At 32.7% G+C, this 21,629-nt stretch overlaps 1 protein-coding gene across 1 annotated transcript in view; it reads left to right on the forward strand.

Moving 5' to 3' along the window:
- Positions 1-13,146, forward strand: part of LOC137926035 (muscle segmentation homeobox-like) — a 42,403-nt gene extending 29,257 nt beyond the window's left edge. Inside the window, exons 2-3 of the mRNA XM_068769566.1 lie at positions 11,444-11,631; positions 12,600-13,146. Of these exons, the coding sequence (XP_068625667.1) occupies positions 11,444-11,631; positions 12,600-12,848 (437 nt within the window). The 3' untranslated portion in view covers positions 12,849-13,146. The remainder of the gene's footprint in view (positions 1-11,443; positions 11,632-12,599) is intronic.
- Positions 13,147-21,629: the final 8,483 nt, after the last annotated feature.

The raw sequence follows: 21,629 nt of genomic DNA on the forward strand, positions 1-21,629 counted from the left end.
CGTATACTAAAACGTTGATAATAAAATGGTCGTATGGACGAAGCCGCCATTTGCAATAAAACTGCTCTTTGTATTTCACTCTTTTAAAATGTCAGTTATGGAGGAGTCAAAAAAATCATGTTGCGTTGAATGTAAAATTTATGACTTTACTACCAATTGCCTGCTCGTGATTATTGATATCAAAATACAGTATTATTGTAGATAATATCTTTGAAATCAATTATTGGAACCATCTACTTTACTTAAATGACATTTCATCTGATTTCTTTTACTTCTTGTGTGACTGTATTCTTCTCCTTCTCAGCTGATAGACGCCCACTGCAAGGCATAGCTTCCTTAAATTTATCGTCGGTCTACCAAGCGGAGACTCTACTCACGCCGCGTAAATAGTTAATAAATATGTAAAAGGATAAAAGTTAATTGGAATTATGGCAATCGCGTCTGTATATTATGCTTATATGTGAACAATTATCGTTTCATCCGGCCATTGTATTTTTCTTCACTTTCTAAATGAAACATATAAAAAAGTAAATAACCCGTAGTTCAACTGTTTTTTTAATATATTTCCTCGGCCTATGGCGTCCGCTTTAAGGCAATAACGAATACAAGACGATCTCGGCCATTTTCCGGTAACTGACTACACGCATGCATCAACAGTCAACTCCCAACCATCGCTTCTTTATGTTCCTTCGTAGAATTTCCAGAGATTAATGGATTATGTATTCAATTAGTTCCATGTGCGTACGTTAATTGACGAGATAAGATCTGTTTAAAAAAACGAGTTCGATAAAATATAATCTTGTGCTACGATCTATTAAAAAATTAAAATACGCATTGAATCTAGTTTGGATTTTTATCACGATTTTAGAACTACGCTTCTCGGCGTATTAAGGAAAGGGTAAGATTATATCTTTTTATAATAACAGTATATACTTTTAATCATATTGATCTTATGGTTATAAAAATGTCATTAAATTTTGGAATCGAATTATACCGTATCATTTGGGCACCTCGCGTTTTATATACAAATCTCACCAACATCAGGAAAAACAATTTTATAACCTCATACTGCAATAGCTTGACAGAGGCGAAAATTCTTTCTAACCTTTTTCAAGTGAAAGCGATCCATGAATCTATGGCGTAAACAATTATAATACAGCTATAGATGCATTTAAACGCGGTTTAATAGAAATCCTTTTTTTAAAGTAAGTGTTTTCTCGTTTGTCAAACTATTGTCAAGCCAGTAACTGCTCTGATATGTAAGTACATCGTAGTCCAAGAAATGCACAATAAGCAATTAAACCAAAAGAACTTAAAGCCAAAGGTAAATAGGAAATAGGAATAAACACTAGAGAAATACTGAGAAAAGGAGAAGACAGACATGAGTAAACGCATCTCTGGTTCATTTTCATTAACTAAAAATATAAAATGTACGTTTCCTAGAATTAAATCTGTCCGGCGAATATAATATGACTCAAAACATATGTCGAAAAGAACCGTGTACCTATATATTTAGTGTCGTTCTGAAAGCATTATTTTAAAAACTAAATTACTCTAACGCAATAATTTTGTTAAGAACATAAGTTTAGAGCGAGTTTCCGAACGGTCACATGCGCAAACCGCTATTATCATCTTCACAAAAGACAATAGCTAGTTTTTCATTTGCTCGCCTAGAAGCGGGGTCAGAAAGAATGTAACCCAACGAGTACTTCATTCTCCAATTACGTGTTTAATTGTGTTAAATTATTTAACTAATAGGCTTACTTAAGTGTGTACACGCGGTGAGAATTTAATTAATATCACTCAAGTTACCAATTACAAAAACTTTGTTGCATAAGTACGTATTTTAACCGCGCTAAAAAGTTGCTACAAACATGGCATTGTGTTCTTACCTCTTCTCGCTTACGAGACTTCTAATCGATGTGAAAGAGACCTTATTACATACACTAACTGAAAAGGAAACGTGTTCATCATTCGCACGAAGTAATTTTAATACAAAAAAATCATTAGTGATTATGTAAGATTATGTTATATAATGTTAGACATCCTTAAATACAATTACTAAACAACTCAAATTATTTATTTACTGTCCTATTTTAATTAGCTACAAATTGTATACAAATTATCTTTATATTTTTAGTTAGTGATTGGCAAGATATAACCTATGTAAAAATGTTGTATATAGTAACCTATTTTATTTTTACTATAACTTTAAAGAATGAGATACCCGACATTATACTGATGGACATTGCGTCTACAGACGCAAAATACGGGTGATGCCTTATAAAATTTTTCTAACTTTTGTTAACATTATTATAAGGTCACCGACGTAAATCACATCGCTCATGTATCTGATGACCACTGGGGTCAGAAGATTTTCGTGTGCCGACCACCAGCCGAAAGATGTGGCGCGAAAGAAGTAGACCCTCGCTAAGTGAACTGACTACATAATTGTGGTCACGGGAAGTCATCGCATACGGACAGCACTAGACCGGTCATCGTGGCGATCTCTGGGCGAAGCCTATGCCTTGCAATGAGCGTTTATCAGCTAAAAATAAAAAGAAGAAAAACATTATTGCAACTCAAGAATTTCAATATTTGATTTATCAAAATTAAAACATATCTGTCTTATTTGTGTAGCTTGCCTATGTAGGTTAGCGAGATAAATATCACGGTGAAAGGACATTCAAACTGTTGTTCTTCGTAAAAAATATTAAAATATACAAATAGAATCATAGTTAAAATGTTGTAGTAATTACCAACACGAGACAAATTGTTAAATCATTCGCATCTTAAGATCCTATTATTCAAAGGTATTTGTTGTGGTGTGCTTTTGTGTCTATTCAAAACATTCGCAGCACAAATATAATTCATTGAATAGAAGAAATTACAATAATCCAATTAAATCTCGACATTGACAACTAAATCCTATTAAGCAGCCCAAACGGCGAGCGTAATTGGCCTCCATTACATACAAACCTTTATGGTCTGTCATCGCAACACAAAATGGCCGACGAAATGGCGCGAGCGGGAAAATAAATACGTTTAGAGATGGATATTATATCTTCATTAGCGTACGGTAGCACGCATTGATATGTCGGCAGGTGGAGTCCATTGAAATTGCTTGTATTTTATCACTCGTATGCGAAGGGATAGGCATTTGTGCGGAGTAGGCATTGCCTTATTGGTCTGTCGGCTTATAGAGTACGGGTATTGTATTGACTTGCAGCGACGAAACTCGTACACTTGACCCCAAATATTTAATATTAATTGCCGTGCTTTTTATTTTATTTACATGTAATAAATAACAGAATACATTGTTAGTTTGAATTACATTTTTACGTACTTTATAATTGTAAACAGGAAAACAAACGCAGTTTTTTTTAAATGTACGCTAAAGTCAAAAGAAATATACACATAAAATAAAACTAATTGACATTTTTGCTTGTCATGATTAAATGTAATTACGTTGTTAAATGGTTTAAATATTCAAATAAAACATTTTATAAGAAATATATTTGGAAGTGAATTATTATGATTGACTTTTTATTTTAAAATTATTTCATGAGTTATACATTACACACAAATTTTTGCAAACATATTCATGTAATCAATCATAATGAAAAACATTATAACTTATTGAATTATATATGTATTGACTGGTAATAGGTAGGTAGGCGGGTAAGTATGTAGGTAATAGGTGCTTTAAAGAAATAAATGTATACCTAATTTTCTTTAAATAATGAACATTAATTATAGGAAATACTAAATAACGTATTTAAAATATAGTAAAGAAAAACTTTTTCAAAATCCGAATTGTTATTAAAATTAATTATCGGTTATCTCCTGATTTAAAGACTTTATGCTGCCAGAAGTTATTGGCCGGTAGCATTCCAATAGATAAAATAAATTAATCATATTTCAGAGTAATCATTTAACACAAGATGCTTGGTTATAGGTGTGAAACTTTTAAAAGGATGAATGTAAAGGTCATACTCTGTCAATTGATTTATGGCACACCCTTTCGAAACATCAATAGTTTCTGAAATATTGTTATAATTAGCAAATGAGCATACACACTTACTAAACTTAACCTTACATTTACTTCTTTAAATCAATTGCTACCTACTTCCAATCACCCTGTATATCATATTTAAAAAAATAATTTATATTCTTTTTTCAAACGAACAGTAATTGCGACTCGAATCGCAGTGTCTAAATTCACCGTGGGTCCTAATAACATTTTGTGTGTAAATTAAGGTCAGATAAAATGACAAAAGGTCATCAGATTGGCATATTCATGAAATACAAACGCCGCGCCAGCAGGAAATTTGTTCAATATAGATTATTAAATCAATTACTATTATGTGAGCAATTATTACGTACACCACTTATAATCATTATAATATTAAGTAATTTTATCCAGACCCTTTTTGTTTTGTTGACCCTTTTTCTTTGTGTTTTGTTTCTCTTATCTCTTTTGGAGACTCTTATTTAAACTTATATCACACATCTACAGAGTGATTGATTACGAGTACAGTCATAGAAGTTTTTTTTTTGTTTTCTGTTGTTTAATAGTACGTACAATGTATCTAAAATTCGCTGGTTTCAGAAGCAATAAATAACGTTATCATAATATAATAAGAAAAGGGTTAAAATTTAGATCACTACATGTTAAAATTGATTATTGTTTAATATTTATCACTACAGTTGCTGTACAACCTGAAGTTATTGGCCAGGCGTATTACAATAGTAAAAAAATAATGTTACTTATTTCAGAGTGATAGCTTTATGCGGAGTTATTGAAAATAGATTTACGATTACGCTCTACGAAGCCGAAATTAGCCGATTGTTTCTTTCCAAGGGTCGATGTGCAATATTTATCGCCGTATCGTAGAAGCTTTATAGAATTTTGCGGAATATTGAGCAAGCACGAGCAAGCATATTCAACATCATAATGTCAGCCGATAGACGCTACAAGGCATAAGACCAAAGATCCAAAGATCACTACACACACCTTAACTAAAGACACACACATTAACTATATCTTCTATTCACCTAGTGGAGGACCTACCTAGGCCGTAAAAATTACGAAGTAAATATTACGAAGTACTTTTTTGTGACGGAATGTTACTGTGTTATTATAAGCATTTACGTATTCTGGTTATTTGGGATGGGGGCCGCAGATGGCGCTAAACCTGAACCACGTTTTCTCGGGAGCCACAATTCAGATCGCTACGCAAAGTTATTACCAGATTTGGATAATGGTGTGCAAATTTTGTTTAGTTGAATTTTACCTAACTTGCTAACTACTGCTTGTTTACTTATGAAATTAGTGCTTATGAAATATATACTTTTTTTTTAATTTATTCACAACTCGATTATACATATTTTATTGTTGGTGTTGTTTAAATTACCTATTTTTTAAAAAATTGTGTTGTTTCTTAGTTAAGTCGTGTTTTTTACTAACTTTTATATTCACGCGTACACAGTAACGCGTCTGCATCTAATTTAAAAAAAAAACATTGACTGATAAAAAAGACAAATTTTTCAAAAACATTCCCGATAATTTACGAATTTTTCAAGGCAGTTGGACGTATGGCTTTTGAAGCTATCGAGTATAGGCAGACAGACACACACACACACGCACACATATATATATATATATATATATATATATATATTCCTAGTATTACAGTATGTTAAATCACTAGTTCATTTATACAATATTTGAAATGTTTTATATTTTATGTTGTAACGTTACTTTAAATCTTATTTTCAGACGTTTTATAATTATAATTAATGATTGTATTTGCATTTTATTCATTAACATGAAACATTAAAATAAATTATGTTTTAATTAATTTGTATCGGGATGTTATTATTATATTTTTAAAAATTATAATATTGTAATATTGCATCTATTTATAACGATAGTGCTTATAGTTCATCTTTTATTAATAATTTACGTTTGATTATATTTCAATGAATAAAAAAATGAGTTAATGAATGTGAAGTCGCTGATTGATCTAAAAAAAAAAGAAAACGAAAATGTATGTGCATTCTACATAACATGCAAGGCCATTCTAATTTTTCGTCATTTCTTTATTTCCCTCTCATTGTCTTGTCTTGTCATGTCTTTCTCATTTCGTCTAAAAATCTTCTCAATTCTAATTTGATCTACTAGAGAAATCCTTAGCGTAGCTCTCTCCATGGGTCATTGACTTATAGGATGATCTAATTTTGATCTTAATCCGTTCTTCATCAACACTATTTTATTCGCATAGGCCTCCTCCAAAGTACCTGGTCGAAGCGGCCTGTATTCTGATCTTCAGCGTTTTCGGACCTTATACAGTTCTCCTTTTTCAGCTAATAGACGCGCATTGCTATAGGCCTCCCCCAAAAATCGCCACGATGATCGGTCGGACTATCCACTCCACACCTACCGTTACTGCAATATATATATATAAACATCTTCGTTCTACTACATCATTTATACAACTTACTGTACATATATATTTTATGAACATTCTCTTTCGAAAATCACTAGTAACTTGAATATTAATATTCTTGAAGCAAATTAGAATTGTGCGACATTTTAATAAAGTTGATAAGACTTAATAAATAACTAAATTAACTTTCTAATAGTATCGAAAATCATCTTTAAACCTGTTATTTAGGATTATCTTTGCAAGCTGTTTTAGTCTAATATTATTTTACCGAAATTAATGAGTAGAATAAATAATATTATATAGCTTTATAAACATGCAAATGAATATATATTAAAAACGCTTAACGGTTAAATTTTCACTTATGACGACACCATACTACAAAGGCCTATGTCTATTATACATTAATTAAGAGTGCAATGTCATTAGTCGAGTATGTTAGTCAATCGATGCAATCAACACATTTGAATATTTAATATCGGTTCAGTGGACTGCATAATAACACTGCGGTGGGCCTTTGTCCGACTTCCGGCTGAGGAATATGTATTCATAATCCATTATAACTTTTGCCAATCGAAACAAAATATACTTAATAGTTTATTGACTAACATACGCAGAAAGATTCAATTCAAATCCTTGCGTGAAAGGAATTTATTAAATATGATTACAAATGAATAGAAGTAGCTTTAGTATTCCACGGGTTCACCATGAAGGTACCAGGTTCAAAACGTGGTAGGAAAATATGCCGGGTACAATACTCGGGTCCGACTATCCAATTAGTGTTTAGACTCAAGCGCGTCTTAGAGAGCGGAACCTCGACTTCGTCAGACTAAAGATCGGTGTATCAATGAAATACAAAATTTGACAATAAAATTACATAAATGCACAAAAAATAGTGATGTCTACAATTTGAAACATAAATATAATTCTGAATTTTACAATTACATGTAATGCATATTTACATACAAAATACTTTATTTTTACTTTATTATAAAGAAATTGTGAAAACTGTTGCTATAATACATGCCAAACACGGTGTAAAACGTTGATATATAACCGTGCTTCCAAGTCTGTAGTTCCCGTACCCTTTAATAAACCTTTCTATTTATGAATAATTCACCGCTGATTACTCTTAAAATTTTCTCTTTTTTTAATATCAACTTTGAAAAATAACCAAGTATTTTCACCAGTAACAGTCGCTAAACGAGCCATAGAAAAAACTATGCTAGGGATATCTCTACTTGATCAAATCAGAAATGAGAAGATATTTAGACACCCACCCGATCAGCTAGTCGAAGTGATAATGACCAGGTCATAAAGTCCGCAAAACAGATGCCCAGTAGCCACATACAGATAGAGTACACGCATATCTTTTTTAGATTAATAAATATACGATCACGGACTGATAGGCGTAGAGAACGTCCGCCCACAAGGGCAAGAATACTTTGCTAAGCACTTCGGAAGACGGTTGAAGTCCGCTTCCAACAAATTCTACTATAATTATATGGAGGAGGCCTATGTTCAGCTGTGAACTTCTTACGGCTGAAATGTTGATGATGATGACTGTTTCTAGAGACTTGTGACCTAAGACAGATAGTAGGAGTCCGTTCATGTACATTAAGTAAGTTTTTTTACAGTTTCTTTTTCTATTGCGTCCTTACTATTGAAGCCATCGTATTCTAGCACAGAGGAAACCAAGCTACAAGATTGTTTTTTATTTTTCAAAATTTTTAATTTTTCGCTAACGGTATATAAAACCTTTTTTCAAATGTATGTAAAGAGGTAATAAAAATGCAAAAATTATATCGATAACACGTGAATAAATGTACAAAATAGATCATCTTAAATATTAAAAATTAAACAACTTCATTTCACATTTCTTAATATTTAAAAAAAAAATGCAAATAGTTAGTGACACTAATTTTCAGTTATTCTATTCGATGCTGGTTACTTCATAATGATCGTTATTTGAATTTCAGGGTTAAATTTTTTTTCAATACAACAACACAAAAATGAAGAGGGAATTCGGATAAATTTTAAGCATGTGGCTCGCGAGCTGTAGATTGGTCACCCCTGGTCTAGCATCTTAGTGAAATAAAAATAATCAACTTCATTTTAATCTGATTTTATTCTGATTTAATAAATGTTAGCCTAAATCTAGGTCTCAGCAAAAACAATTTTAAACCAATTTATGGAGTAAAATATTTTTACTTCTCAATAAATCTTGCAGCTACAAATATAATTTTCTCGTAACTTTAATGTGAACAAACTTAGAAATTCATTATGTATATATATATATAAATATATATACGATTTCACTTCGCCGAACGGTCATAGATATTATCCAGTTCAATTAATTTTTTGCCCGTTTCAAACGATTATTAATAGCTGAATAAGGCCGGTTGACTGCTTAATAAAAACTTCAAACCAACTGACATCATGCAATACGCAAAAGTGCCGTTGCAGTGCCGCAGGAAAGCAGGAAACGAAAAAAGAATAGTTCTGATGTTAATGACTATATGGCAATAGGTTTCGCCATTTCACCATACGTAAATAGTTGGATAAATAAATTAATAAATTATGCTCAGAATACTGAGTTTAATTTTTTATTCACTAAACGTTATACAATTTTTTTCTAATCACCATATCTGGTTCCGAGCACTCTCGTACCGAACATATAGCAAATGTTATAAGAAAAACATATATTTATAAATTTAAAACTATATTTTTATATATAATTATAAGAATAGATTATTTTTTATTATCATAAGTCATTAATTGTTAATCCTATTCAATTCATGATATTAATGTACCAATAAAGTGTTATATAGTAGTCGTGCAAACGATCTAGTCATTAACATTTTTCACAGAACGCGCTCAGTTATTTTTGACAAAGATTTGTTGCCTGATCTGAGAAAAGCCCACACAAGAGCCTTAGATCAATTTATTATCTGTTAAAAAAACGTATTAGCACTTAAAGATTATTTTATTGTTTTTTATTAAAAGAAATTATAGATTAGATTACATGTGAATGTATACCGTATATAGTAGACAGTGGCCCAAAAGAGACTTACTAATGTTATGAAACGTTTATAAATATATAATATATTATGAACATCATTAATGAGAAACCCTAAAAGTTTGATCACATATTAGTAGAAGTGTTAAAGTAACATTATCAAAAAGCTATCATGGGTTAACGAAACGTCGCGCACTGTGAAACTAACCGCATTTCACGCTGAAACCGCAGCGAATCATTGGCTGAAAATAGTTTAACTACGAGACGTGGATCGGTTTAAGCGAATGGTTACTGTTTTCAGTGTCTACGTCATGTAATTTATTCTATAACTGAACTGCGGAGATCTATAAATCTAACAGTTCGAGATCTAATCTCAGGTTTTTGAACAGCACCTTAGGACTGTCGGATACGACCAGCCGATACACCTCCCGTCGAGCCGCGCGTATTCCTATGGAGCGGTACAGCGGTTTCGGTAGGACTGTAGTACTACATATTAAAATTGTACAATCTACAAAATAATGGAATATGAAAATAATTCTTAGTTACTTTATAAAAAATACTCCTCGTTTTTATAAACTAAACCCTCTGTCATTAACCACTTGTTTAAATGACTGTATGCTTTTCGTTGGTATTAAATATTAAATTTGCTTTACTTAGCTTTTATGCCACGGATTAAATGTTCTTTCTTGTCAGCTTTTATAATTACAACAAGTTTAAGGTAACATTTAAAAAACTGTTTTGTGGGCAACCGTTTTACAATACATTCATGTAATATCTATGTATTATGATGTGTATTTTTTTGAAGAAGTTTATTAAACCAAAACTAGTATAAAATCATTTAAAATAAGAACATTTTTTGTAATAAATCTTGGGAATAAATGTATTGAAATCTTGTAAAATCTACCACAATAAATCTTCTGCGTTTGTAGGGCTTTTCTAACATCAAAGCGAGTTTTGGAGGATAGCTTTAAATTGAAAGAAGCAATTTTAGTTCCTATCAAATTAAGCTTTTCTGGCTTTCTTCTCATAACGTGTATTAATTGTCGCTGTGAAGGATAGTAAGGGGATGATAATATTGATAAACGTTTAAAAATAAACGTTGTTTCGTAATTTCAATGGAAAGTTTCGTGTACACGAGATATCCAGAGGGGAGACAGGATATATAAGATTACTACCCATCAAACCTCACCCGGGGATCATATTCAGTTAAGAGACGTTTCCATACGTACCAGTACCTACCTAAATGCTGTGTCAAAATAGATGGTTAAATTAAACATCCACCAGCATCTTCATTGTGTCTCAGCAACAATACAGTCCGCGTAAAAATATAGTGCGTCGTCAATGTCCGCTGGCTTCATCTGATGCAAACTGTTACGAGACTTAATTGAAACCTATTTAAAAATAAAACGATTTAATTATACTAAAATTAAATATTTTAAAAATAATACTAAAAGTTACTAGGATCCTTGGGTTATCATTTAACGTACGTTTGTACTGAACTTAGATTCTTAATAGACAGTAAAGCAATAAAGAGCAGTAGTATTGATAAGCTACGGCTGAAAGTAATAAACTAAAGATACGCTGATTGTAAGAAGGTTTCAATATAGTAAAAGTTGCCACGAGCGGGTAGACGCGGCGATGCACGAGATATCGCTGGATGCAGGCAGTGCAGTACCTGTCGTCGTAGTGATCTATAGGGGAGGACAATGCCTTACAGTGAGCTTATATCAGCTGTCATGGGGATGATGATGAAATGATGCTGATGCAGATGGGGAAAAATCCAAAGTATGCCTTCGATTAGTTTCTCTGATTCATTTTCTAATTAGAAACGATATGATTAAGACGTGGCTGGGCCAGACAGTGATGATTCGCTGCATTTTTAACGCGAATTAACTATAGAACTCTTTGTGTTACTACCTGCCTTTCTCGGGTTTACTAGACAGCAAGAGCTGATTCTTGACCTGATTTTCCACAGCCGGGGCACCGAGCGGGCCGCCAGTGGTACGGTGTCAGCTGCGCAAACACAAACCCAACCGCAAACCAAGGACGCCGTTCACAACCCAGCAACTTCTGGCTTTGGAGAAGAAGTTTCGAGACAAGCAGTACCTGAGCATCGCTGAAAGGGCTGAATTCTCATCCTCCTTAAGACTAACGGAAACACAGGTAAGAATTACTTTTCAATTGGGAAATGTTATTAAATCCAAGAATATGAATTAATCTGTAATATGTGTGTACATCTATTTTCAACACCTAACGCCTGTTGACCACTCGCTCTATTTTATTAACCAAATCTAGCAAATGATAAAAGATCAAATCGGAAATGAGGAGATCCACAGGCGAGGGCAGAGCAGAGCGCACATATTGCGTGCAACCGACGATCGTTGGTGTCAAAAGGTTCTCTACGGGAGACCACAAGCCGCTGGACGCGACGTGGGTAGACCCTTACTAGTTGTACCGAGGACATAGGTCGCAAGAAATTACTGGATGCTTGCAGTGCAAGACCAGTCATTGATTTTTAGGGAAAGCCTTGCCTTGTCTGCAAGGCGTCTATCGTCAAGTGCGTCTATCGGCTACCATGATGAACCAAGTCTATCCAACGGTTTTGTGAAATGAATTGCGTTTTACGATGAGACCGTCCTTTGTACTTATTTTTTTGGCCATGTGATTTCTTTTTACGTCCTGTATTGTTGACTGATAACTGTATTGATGGAGTAAACAAATTAAATTTCGTAAACTTCTATCAATAGGTAATTGACTTATAAATACATTTACACTATCTTATTGCCATGTTAAGGTTGCTGTTAAATATTAAGAACAATTATAACCACAAATACAATAAATTAACCCTTAAATGCATATTGTCGCCAATTATCAACGTCTAGTTGCAATTATTTCAATTTAAAAAGTGTCAGTTTTCATAAATTCTTGTCATTACTACACAACAAACATAGCGTTAAATAATAGTTTTTCTTTGCAATAACCCATCATCTTTTAATCATTGTGAACATACTTTCTTAAATAAATTAATCAAAACTGTTTATTGGCAATAAGCGAAAATATGAAATTAAAGATATTTTTTATATTTTTTCAGCATTTTATTCGCATTTAGTTAATTTTTTATACCCTTCCAGGTGAAAATATGGTTCCAAAACCGACGAGCGAAGGCGAAACGTCTACAAGAAGCTGAAATAGAAAAACTTCGACTGTCAGCCAGACCTCTCCTCCCTCCATCTTTCGCCCTATTCGGCGGAGGTGGGGCACCGCCTTTATTTGCAGCAATGGCCGCCGCAACCAGACCACAATTAAGTTTCCTTGGCGGACCACCGACACATCAACACGCCATTAACATGAATATCCTTAATTCGCTCCAACCACATTGACATCATGGACGCGCGGGAACGCGTGCATATTCTAATGAACCGCCATCTTAGATTTAACTGACAGATTAAAAATGTATAAAACGTTCAGTTTTTATCAATCGGTGAGTTTATACCAGTGATATAGTATTTTCGAATTATCACATCTATAGAACGTAAAGATGTTGTTTATTTAGCAGTAATATGAAATAGAGTAGAAAACTTTAATTGTGCGCAGAAGAAACATATAGTCTATTTGGCTCTATATGCAATATATCTTTGATGTATACAACTAAAATAATCAATGTTATATAAAAATAAGTTAAAAAGATACTACTACTTCAAACATTACTTTCGTCTTTGTAGAAAATTAAAAACATTATCTCATTAAGTGCAATTCCGCTGTATTTTTTTTTTCAAGGCATAACAAATCATAAATATTTGTAAATATAAACATAGTGTTCAAACATAAACATTCGTATAAATAAGATACGTATTAAATATCTCAATTGAACTAAAGCTAGCACTCATAATTGATAAATTAGATTCTTTAGTTATTCTTATAAAAATGAAAATCACTCGTGTTCAAGTTACAATACGTTTTTGTGTGAGTAGTAAACAATTATCAAGTTTAAATATCAAATATCTGTACGTATTATATTAAGTGAATGCATAATATTATTTTAAATTTAAAATGGAAACTTTATCTTGTAATCCATGAATAAGACACGCTAAGTGGCCTATCTATTCTTTCAAAATGGAGTACACAGCTTTCAAGTTGGCACATACAAGCGCTACAATGAAATTTAAAAACCAACAAACATACCGAAGGACTGAAAATAAAACTAAAAAGGAAAATAATAACCAATTTTACACAGGAAACAAAAAGCGATCTCTATTCTGCTGTGCAACAGCAGCTTTCATACATTCCTATGCTCAGTATCGAGTATTTTTTTCAATTCTGCCCAAAAGGCATTTGTCGATTTCGCAAATTCGAAGTGGCAGGTGGTAGAGAGGTTCTTACCTTCGTACAATTTTAAAATAGCGAAACTCGAGGGCTCCTGTGGAACCCTTGGCTCTTGGCTTCGCGGACGCTCCGTGAAGTGACTAAATTCTAGACCTCTCAGTAGGGGACCTCGGCTTGGAATATCACTCTTGAATTATAATCATTGTTACAGAGTACCGGAGCTAAACTAGCCTATATTCGCTGAAGAATCATAATATCTCTAATATCTCTATCAATCTCAGTTCTATAACTAAGTGAAAGGGACAGATGATTGTGGTGGACATCTACAAATATTGATTAATGCAAAAATGCATAATACGCCACGTTAATCTAGTAATTTCACGGTACTTTATTTGCCTATATGAATAATTACCAGAATATACATAAGTTGTTATTTAAAGTGCTACCGAAACTGCTGTACCGCGCTTTAGACATGCACGACAGGTCAGTGGGATTACCGGCCACTCTTTCTCAAACCCATGCTTTTTTCAACTCAACCACCACCTCGCTTCACTTTCCTAGGGAACTGCACAACGGTTTCAGTAAGTGTATGCTACTCAATATAAAGCACTGACTACTTAAATATAAAACCAAACATCTCTTTTAAATTTTCGAATATATATTTCGCGGTTCATAGATTAATCCAGGACACTTGAATTAAATCTCTCCTTATTAAGACAGTTTACAAAAGCATTGAACATATAAAATGTCCATTAAATCAACGTCAAAAAACTATTTATACAACACACGACAAATTTTCAATTTATATTTTTTTTTCTCTTTCATTATCTTTCTGTAGACGATAGCCTAAAATTAATTCTGCCTGATTTTGTAAGAAAATATCGCATTTCTCTATGTACTTAAATGATTACCACATCCAACTTTAACCTACACAGTTTAAAAAAAGAAGCATTTTTCTGGCTTTAAGTTCGTATTGTCTGGATTTCATCTTGACGTTGATTTACGGGTCATAGTTTAAAAAAAAAATATACATAGTCGGTTGACCCCCGGACTAAGGAGATCCATGATATAGCCAAGGCCGCATGATGTCACTGGATTCAGGCAGCACATCACCGGTCATCGTGGCAATATATACCTTGCATTGGGCTTCTGTATATGACATGATGTTGAATCTTTTTAGAAAAGAGAGTGGTGTAGCGCTTCCACACCAAAATCAAATACCGAATCCAATTGAATCATGTTAAAAAATGTATTCAATTTAAACTAAAGATTTCTGATATACTTCGTCGTGGTAACATAATACGTACAGATTGTTGTTATGCACCGTTGTTGCTAATTATTTTTACTCACAAAACACATAATTGCAAATTGCTTTTAATTTTTACGACTTTCGTAATTTATTTTAAACACAGACAAATTCCAATTTTATTAGTATATTTTATAGTTCCTTTTACAGCTTAATGTTTTACAACCGTTATTAAAAGACGTTTAGGCTTAATAATAACCGGAAGAAAGCTTTTATTTTATGTTAATGTCTTAATTCTCTTTTTAAATTTAATTTATATTGTTCAGAACCGGGAGGAATATATTAATTTTATCTTCTATTGTATAGAAACAGTTTTATTATTTAATTCACGCTTCGCAATTCAATAATGTTAAATGTAAATATGTCTTTTAATTTATTGTATACGTAAGTATAGGATAAGTAAATTAAATGTAATAAATAATAGATTTTTTTTATTATTATCATTACAAATTTGTAAATTATAAAACTTTAGCGATTGGTTCCAATTAGATTGTTTTTATTGATGATTCGTATAATTTAAGGGACTGACTGTATATTTGAAAATAAATCAAATTTAAGGATATGTTTTCTTGTGTTTTAGTATCTCTTTTTATTAGTTTTACGAAGATCCTCGATGCCTTGATCTTTAAGGCTCTGTGAAGAACGAACGTCTATTTCAGCATTAATTTATTATTATTTAACTTTGCCTTTAGTCACGTAATAGGTGACATTGCAAACTATCATAAAAATGACTATGAAAGAGTTGGATGAGTAAGGAGGAGTTTCATCATCGTCGTCATCATTTCAGCCGAAGGGCATTTACGAAACGGACTGTATCCTGCCTGTTTCGACTACTTTAACAAGGTCGTCTTGCCTGTGAAGGTTCCACGCTGTGCTTGCCGGTCCGTGAATTCCACTCCAAAACCTTAAGGACTCAACGGCCATGTGGTCTGCGCTTTATGTGTCTTATTTAGTTACTCACAAAAAGTGTAGCCTAAGCTCTTTAACTTAAAACCAGCAGTAAATACTTACAGTATTATTAAATACTAAATAGAAAAAACAAACGACTGCAATCCGATATTTTTCTCATGGCAGGAGAAAACTTTTGCTGATTACCTTATCAGAATCACACAGTACATAGTACAAACATATATATATATTATAACTACATAAAACATGCGATTATCTTGTATAAAATCTCATTACTTTTTTTAAAAAACTGACTTCACAAACTAATCACAATAATGTGTAATTTTGTATGCACAAATTACCTGTAATAATTGTAATGAGATGCGTGAATCGCAGACAGGTCGAAAAAAAACCTCGACTACATCCGATGGCCTTAAAAAAAATAATTAAATATGCACAGTTTAAATCAGGGACCCCAAAGGTCAATGTCGACGATTTTGTAGGTCCACATAAATTTCCTTTTCATCAACATAAACAAAAACTAAGTTTCGATGTCAAGACGAGTTCTTAAAATTGACTCTTGTTAACGCTAACGTTAATTATTATATTTTAATAATTATTATTTTCATTTTATATTATTTTAAAGATAAAATTATAACATTTTCTTACGTAGACTGCAAAATTTTAAGTCCAATATTAATAAAAAAAACGAAGCATACATCGGACTAATATTTTATTCTTTATTATTTTCGTATCTCAATAATATGCAAGGATTATTTCCAATTTTATGCCATGTCTCGTAAATGTACATATTTTTTGGTTTTATTAAAACTCACACTTTTTTAGTTTTGATTGAAATCAAATGTTTAAAAGTTTTTTATATAATAAATGCAACAAATAAACCGTCGAAGTTACCAGAAATGAATGCAATAGAGTCAGCAGTAGAGTTACCAGAAATGAATGCAATAGAGTCAGCAGTGGAGTTACCAGATATGAATGCAATAGAGTCAGCAATAGTCGCATTGCAGTAATTAGATATTAACCCATATCTAATCATTATAGAGATTTAATGGAATCAGGCGTTACCTTGCGGAAGTCCATCCTAAGTAGGAAAAAAAACAATATTTAGCCACTTCCGCACATGCAGTGGTAGTCGTGCAACAAAGTGCACCGCCCGCCAGCCCGCTGATAAATGCGTATGCGGCAAACAATGTGAATCACACAACCACCACTACTCAACACGTGTTTCACCCCTCCACGGGGCATCTTCTGGAGTTATGGTACACCGACTAATCGGTGTAACATACCACTACCACTGCATGTGCGGAAGTGGCTAAATATTGGTCCTTTTCTTCTTACATTATAGAGATTATAGCAACATTCAACGTTCTCGGAGCTGTCTCATAATGTCGTAGTCGATGTCAATAATGTAAAATAAAATCGGTGACAGTCTCCATCCATACACACGCACGAAGAATAGTCCCTTAACAAGAGATCACAAAAATCGCCTGTCGAGATTTCGCACCTAAATTAAATGTCACTCATGTAAGTGAAACTTAAATAGAGTTCTTTTGAAAAACGAAGTCTTGTACTTTGACAAAAGCAAAAACTTTTTAATTAACTTTAATAATGTTTTAATTAGCAAATTTTAAACATTCCTTTTACATAAATTAATCGAATCGGTTGAGCCAATCAAGAATTTTACGTAGCAACGAAATCATCAATTCATTTTTATTTACATAATATCTTCCTGTTCAAATCGATACGTTAATTATATTGTAACTTCTCTGCTTAATATTGCAAATGGCTCTTTTGATAGTCAAATCCAATTAATAATAATTCGTTAGTTTTACGCAGTTCGGAAGGCATTTAATGACGGTTCTTAGCAAAAGAGTTCTTTGAAAATTACCTTTTTTATTCTTTGTTTATTAAAAGGTGTTAATGTATACTCTATTAAAAAATCAAAAGTTCAAATAATAATAAACAACATAACAAAGATAGAAAAGAAAATTGATTTTAAAATTCGAATTACCACCTAAAAAATTAATGTTTGTTTACTATGTATTTCTGTAGACTTTGTACTAAAATAAATTAATCAAGATATTATACAGAGTGATATATATAGTGCAAAAGATTTAAAGCCTTTTGCTGACTAATAAGTTTTACATTCACGCCAATAAAGCTTCTAAACACACAACCAATAACCTTGCATATTATGGATATCACATACAATTTTAATCACTTTTTATAATAAAATTTAGTATGCTGTTAATTAAGTGAAAATAAAACAAAATACATAAATAAATTTATACTTACAAGGCGTTTACAATTTCCGCAGTCGGCATTAATGGTTAATAAATTAAAATATACAAATTAAACAATGCGACGAATAAATAATTACCTACTCGACTCGTGAATTTAACAACAACTAGTAATAATTCCTCCGACATAAATCAATCGTAGCACGTCAAAGTCAGTCAAGTTATTGACATATAATAATAAATATCTTATTTATGTAACTTATTTATTTATAATTAAGAAAGCTTACAGACTTTTAGTAATATTATATTAAGAAAAAGAATTATAACAGATTGGTAATAACAAGCTTTCACCGTTATTATCATTGCACTAATTTCTTGTGTATTATAGGAATATGACAAAACTTGGCAAACTCTGCAATTCTGTAAGTTGAACGGAGGTCTATCCACAAGATAGACAGAACGGTTTAAGGTTATACGAAGTCGCTAAATGCATGGCGCTTCCTACCAACCTTATTGAAAAGAAAAGCAATGGATTTCAAATAATAATAATAGGCCAGATTAAAAAAGCCTTTTTTGCCGAAACCTAATCCTCAAGATCATTAGATTATCGGTGTAAAATAATTATATACTTCTGTCGCCAATAACGAGTAATTGCAATTTATTAGTTTCGAAACCGTATATAGATATGTCAGTTGAGTGGAGCCAACACATGACTTTCCATCGTAAAAATAACGTAGCGGTCGACGGTGAAAATTATAATGTTCACCACGCGATTGAGACCGTTTATCGGAGGGAATAAGGGGTAATTTCGCGTGAAGGAAAAGAAGTGTAAAGCGAGGAACGAAGCGACGTACAGTGAGGCACTAATTGGTAAGTCCCGCAAAAACGAGCGCCCTCCATGCTATAAGCGATGTTAATTCTTTTAAATATACAGATTTGTATGCCGCACTTAAAGGGCAGTGGCGGGCGTCGGCACATTAATTACTCAATTATTTATTTATTTACCAAAACGAGTCGTCCATTACTATTCTTTTTTACCTGACTTACACTGCTGTCCAAGTTGCTTTTGCAAATTCCGCGAGTTCGAGGTTCGAATCGCCTACTGCCAAACAGTAGAGTGCCTGTGTAGATTTAAGCTCAAATGGAGTTCCTCATGCATCTGTGATCCACAAGTGGACTAGACTGTGGTACTCGCAATTACTTGATTAAGAGAAAAGAGACGAGTTGTGAAGGATGACAGAGAGAGAGGATAAAAATACGAAGGTTAATATCCCAAAAATAAGAAAAAATAAAGTAAAAAAACTGCCATCAACGGTATACCATCAGTTTACCACTCATATACAATTCCATACATGAAAATTATCATCATCATTTCAGCAGCATAACGTCCAATGCTGGACATAGACCTTTACCATAGACTTACAATGAGGCCGTTTAAAAGCGTCCTACATTCAACATTTTCCGAGGACCTTAAGGTCTGTTCACCAAGTGGGTGGACTTCCTAAACCGTACTTGCCAGTCCGAGGTATCTACCCCAGGTAAAAAAATAACAAAGCAGAAAGTAATTTAGTTAATGCACAAATTCTGATGTAAAATGCGCAATGTTAATGTTTTTTTTGGCAATACGAAATGAAGAAGTAAGATCTCAATTCAAAATGAAAAATACACTTTGATTACCGCCTCGTGGTTAAAAGGGACAGCGATTAATCGAGTCAGTGGTACAGTTTGTTAATTCGAAGCGAGCTGGTAACTGGCGCGCAGTAATTGCCCACTGCCACCTATAACTAATCCGACCACGCCTTTACCTCGCCGAGACATCGGACCCATTTGTCAGGCATGGGCGGCTTGCGATATCGATGATGTGAATCGATTACAATTACACGTAATCACGCAACGTCGATTATCACATACCCTATCAAAATACTAGCTATATAGTAAATACAGCTATTATTTTTTATAAATGTACAAAAGTCGACGGATGAAGTTGAAGGAAGGTCGATTCCAACCGGTTCTTTTAGAAATCAATGGGAACACCTACGAGGGAGGACTTGCAGGCAAAGTAATGGTAAAAAAATATGTGGTATTTACTGAAGTAAGATATTATAGTCCGTTCGCTTTAAGATTACTAAAAAATCGTTGCGTTCGAAGATATGCCTTATATTAGTCACTGTGAAATTAAATTTATAATTATAAACGATTTGATTGGTTCCGGGCGCGGTTAGAGCACATTCTCAACTCGAACGAACTGTAATATAAAATTAATTTTTATTCTCGTCATATTATTAAAATGAAAAAAATAGCCTTCCATTTCTCATTCTTTACTATATGTGTGTGTGTGTGTGTATATTTTAAATTACTAATTATCATTAATCATTTCCTATATTTGGTAATAATAAATAAATAGTAAATTCAACAGTTTACAAAGATCATAGCACCTGAGATTAGTAAATTGACTGTACTTTTAGAAAAAATTAAAAAGGACAGTTGATTGTAGTAGAAGACAATCATTCTAATGAATTTAGAAATTCGTTAACATGCGTCTACTAAAGTTAACAATAAACTATTGTTATTACATAAAAGACATACAAATAATAATTCCAATGAAAGTTTTTTTGGTGTTCTATTATTTTTTTATCATGATGCTATCAAATGACGAAAAGATGATTTAATTCTCAACACTTTATTGCCGAGTTTTCCGATATACTTACTATAGAAACACATTACAAATTAAACAGGAATTAAAGAAAGAATAGACAGACCTAGCAGAGCTTGAATAGAAATCGATCTCAAAAAATTCCATAATACAGAGTAAATAACAACCTGAGCAAAAAAACAGTACAATTGAAAGAAACATGATTCATCCTTACCTAGTTATTTGTAACCAATGGTTGTATAATTTAAAGTAACTCTATACTACGAATACAATACAACGTGGACTACTAATAGAATTAAAATTTCTACAAAAAAAAATTATCGCCACTTCACAATACAACATCCTATGTTTCGTTTTGTTTGTTTATTGTCGGAGTTTAATTTGTATTGATAATAATTGACTAATATGGTAAAAGAGTACTATGTAGCGACCCGAGCCGAGGCTGCCCCGGGAGTACTTGAGGTTCGTTACCTTAAAAGAGTTTTTAAGCTAGTTGCTTTCTGCGCTCTGCCTACCTTGATCGCACGAAACCTGCAAATGCTATTTGGACAACAATGGAAGCCTAGTCAAAAAGAAATTACATCATATACAGATATACTTCATAATTACTGTAGAAATCGTCAGCTGTGAAGTACCTTAAAATAAATGAATCAATAAGTAACCTGTGGTGTAAAGACAATTTATACGTAACGAACTAATTTACTCCGTCCCACTCGCAAATGAAATATTT

The sequence above is a fragment of the Battus philenor genome, unplaced genomic scaffold (assembly GCF_028537555.1).
Source record: "Battus philenor isolate CCGP_79_NKW_IND1 unplaced genomic scaffold, ilBatPhil1.0.hap1 SCAF_28, whole genome shotgun sequence".
Classification (NCBI taxonomy): domain Eukaryota; kingdom Metazoa; phylum Arthropoda; class Insecta; order Lepidoptera; family Papilionidae; genus Battus; species Battus philenor.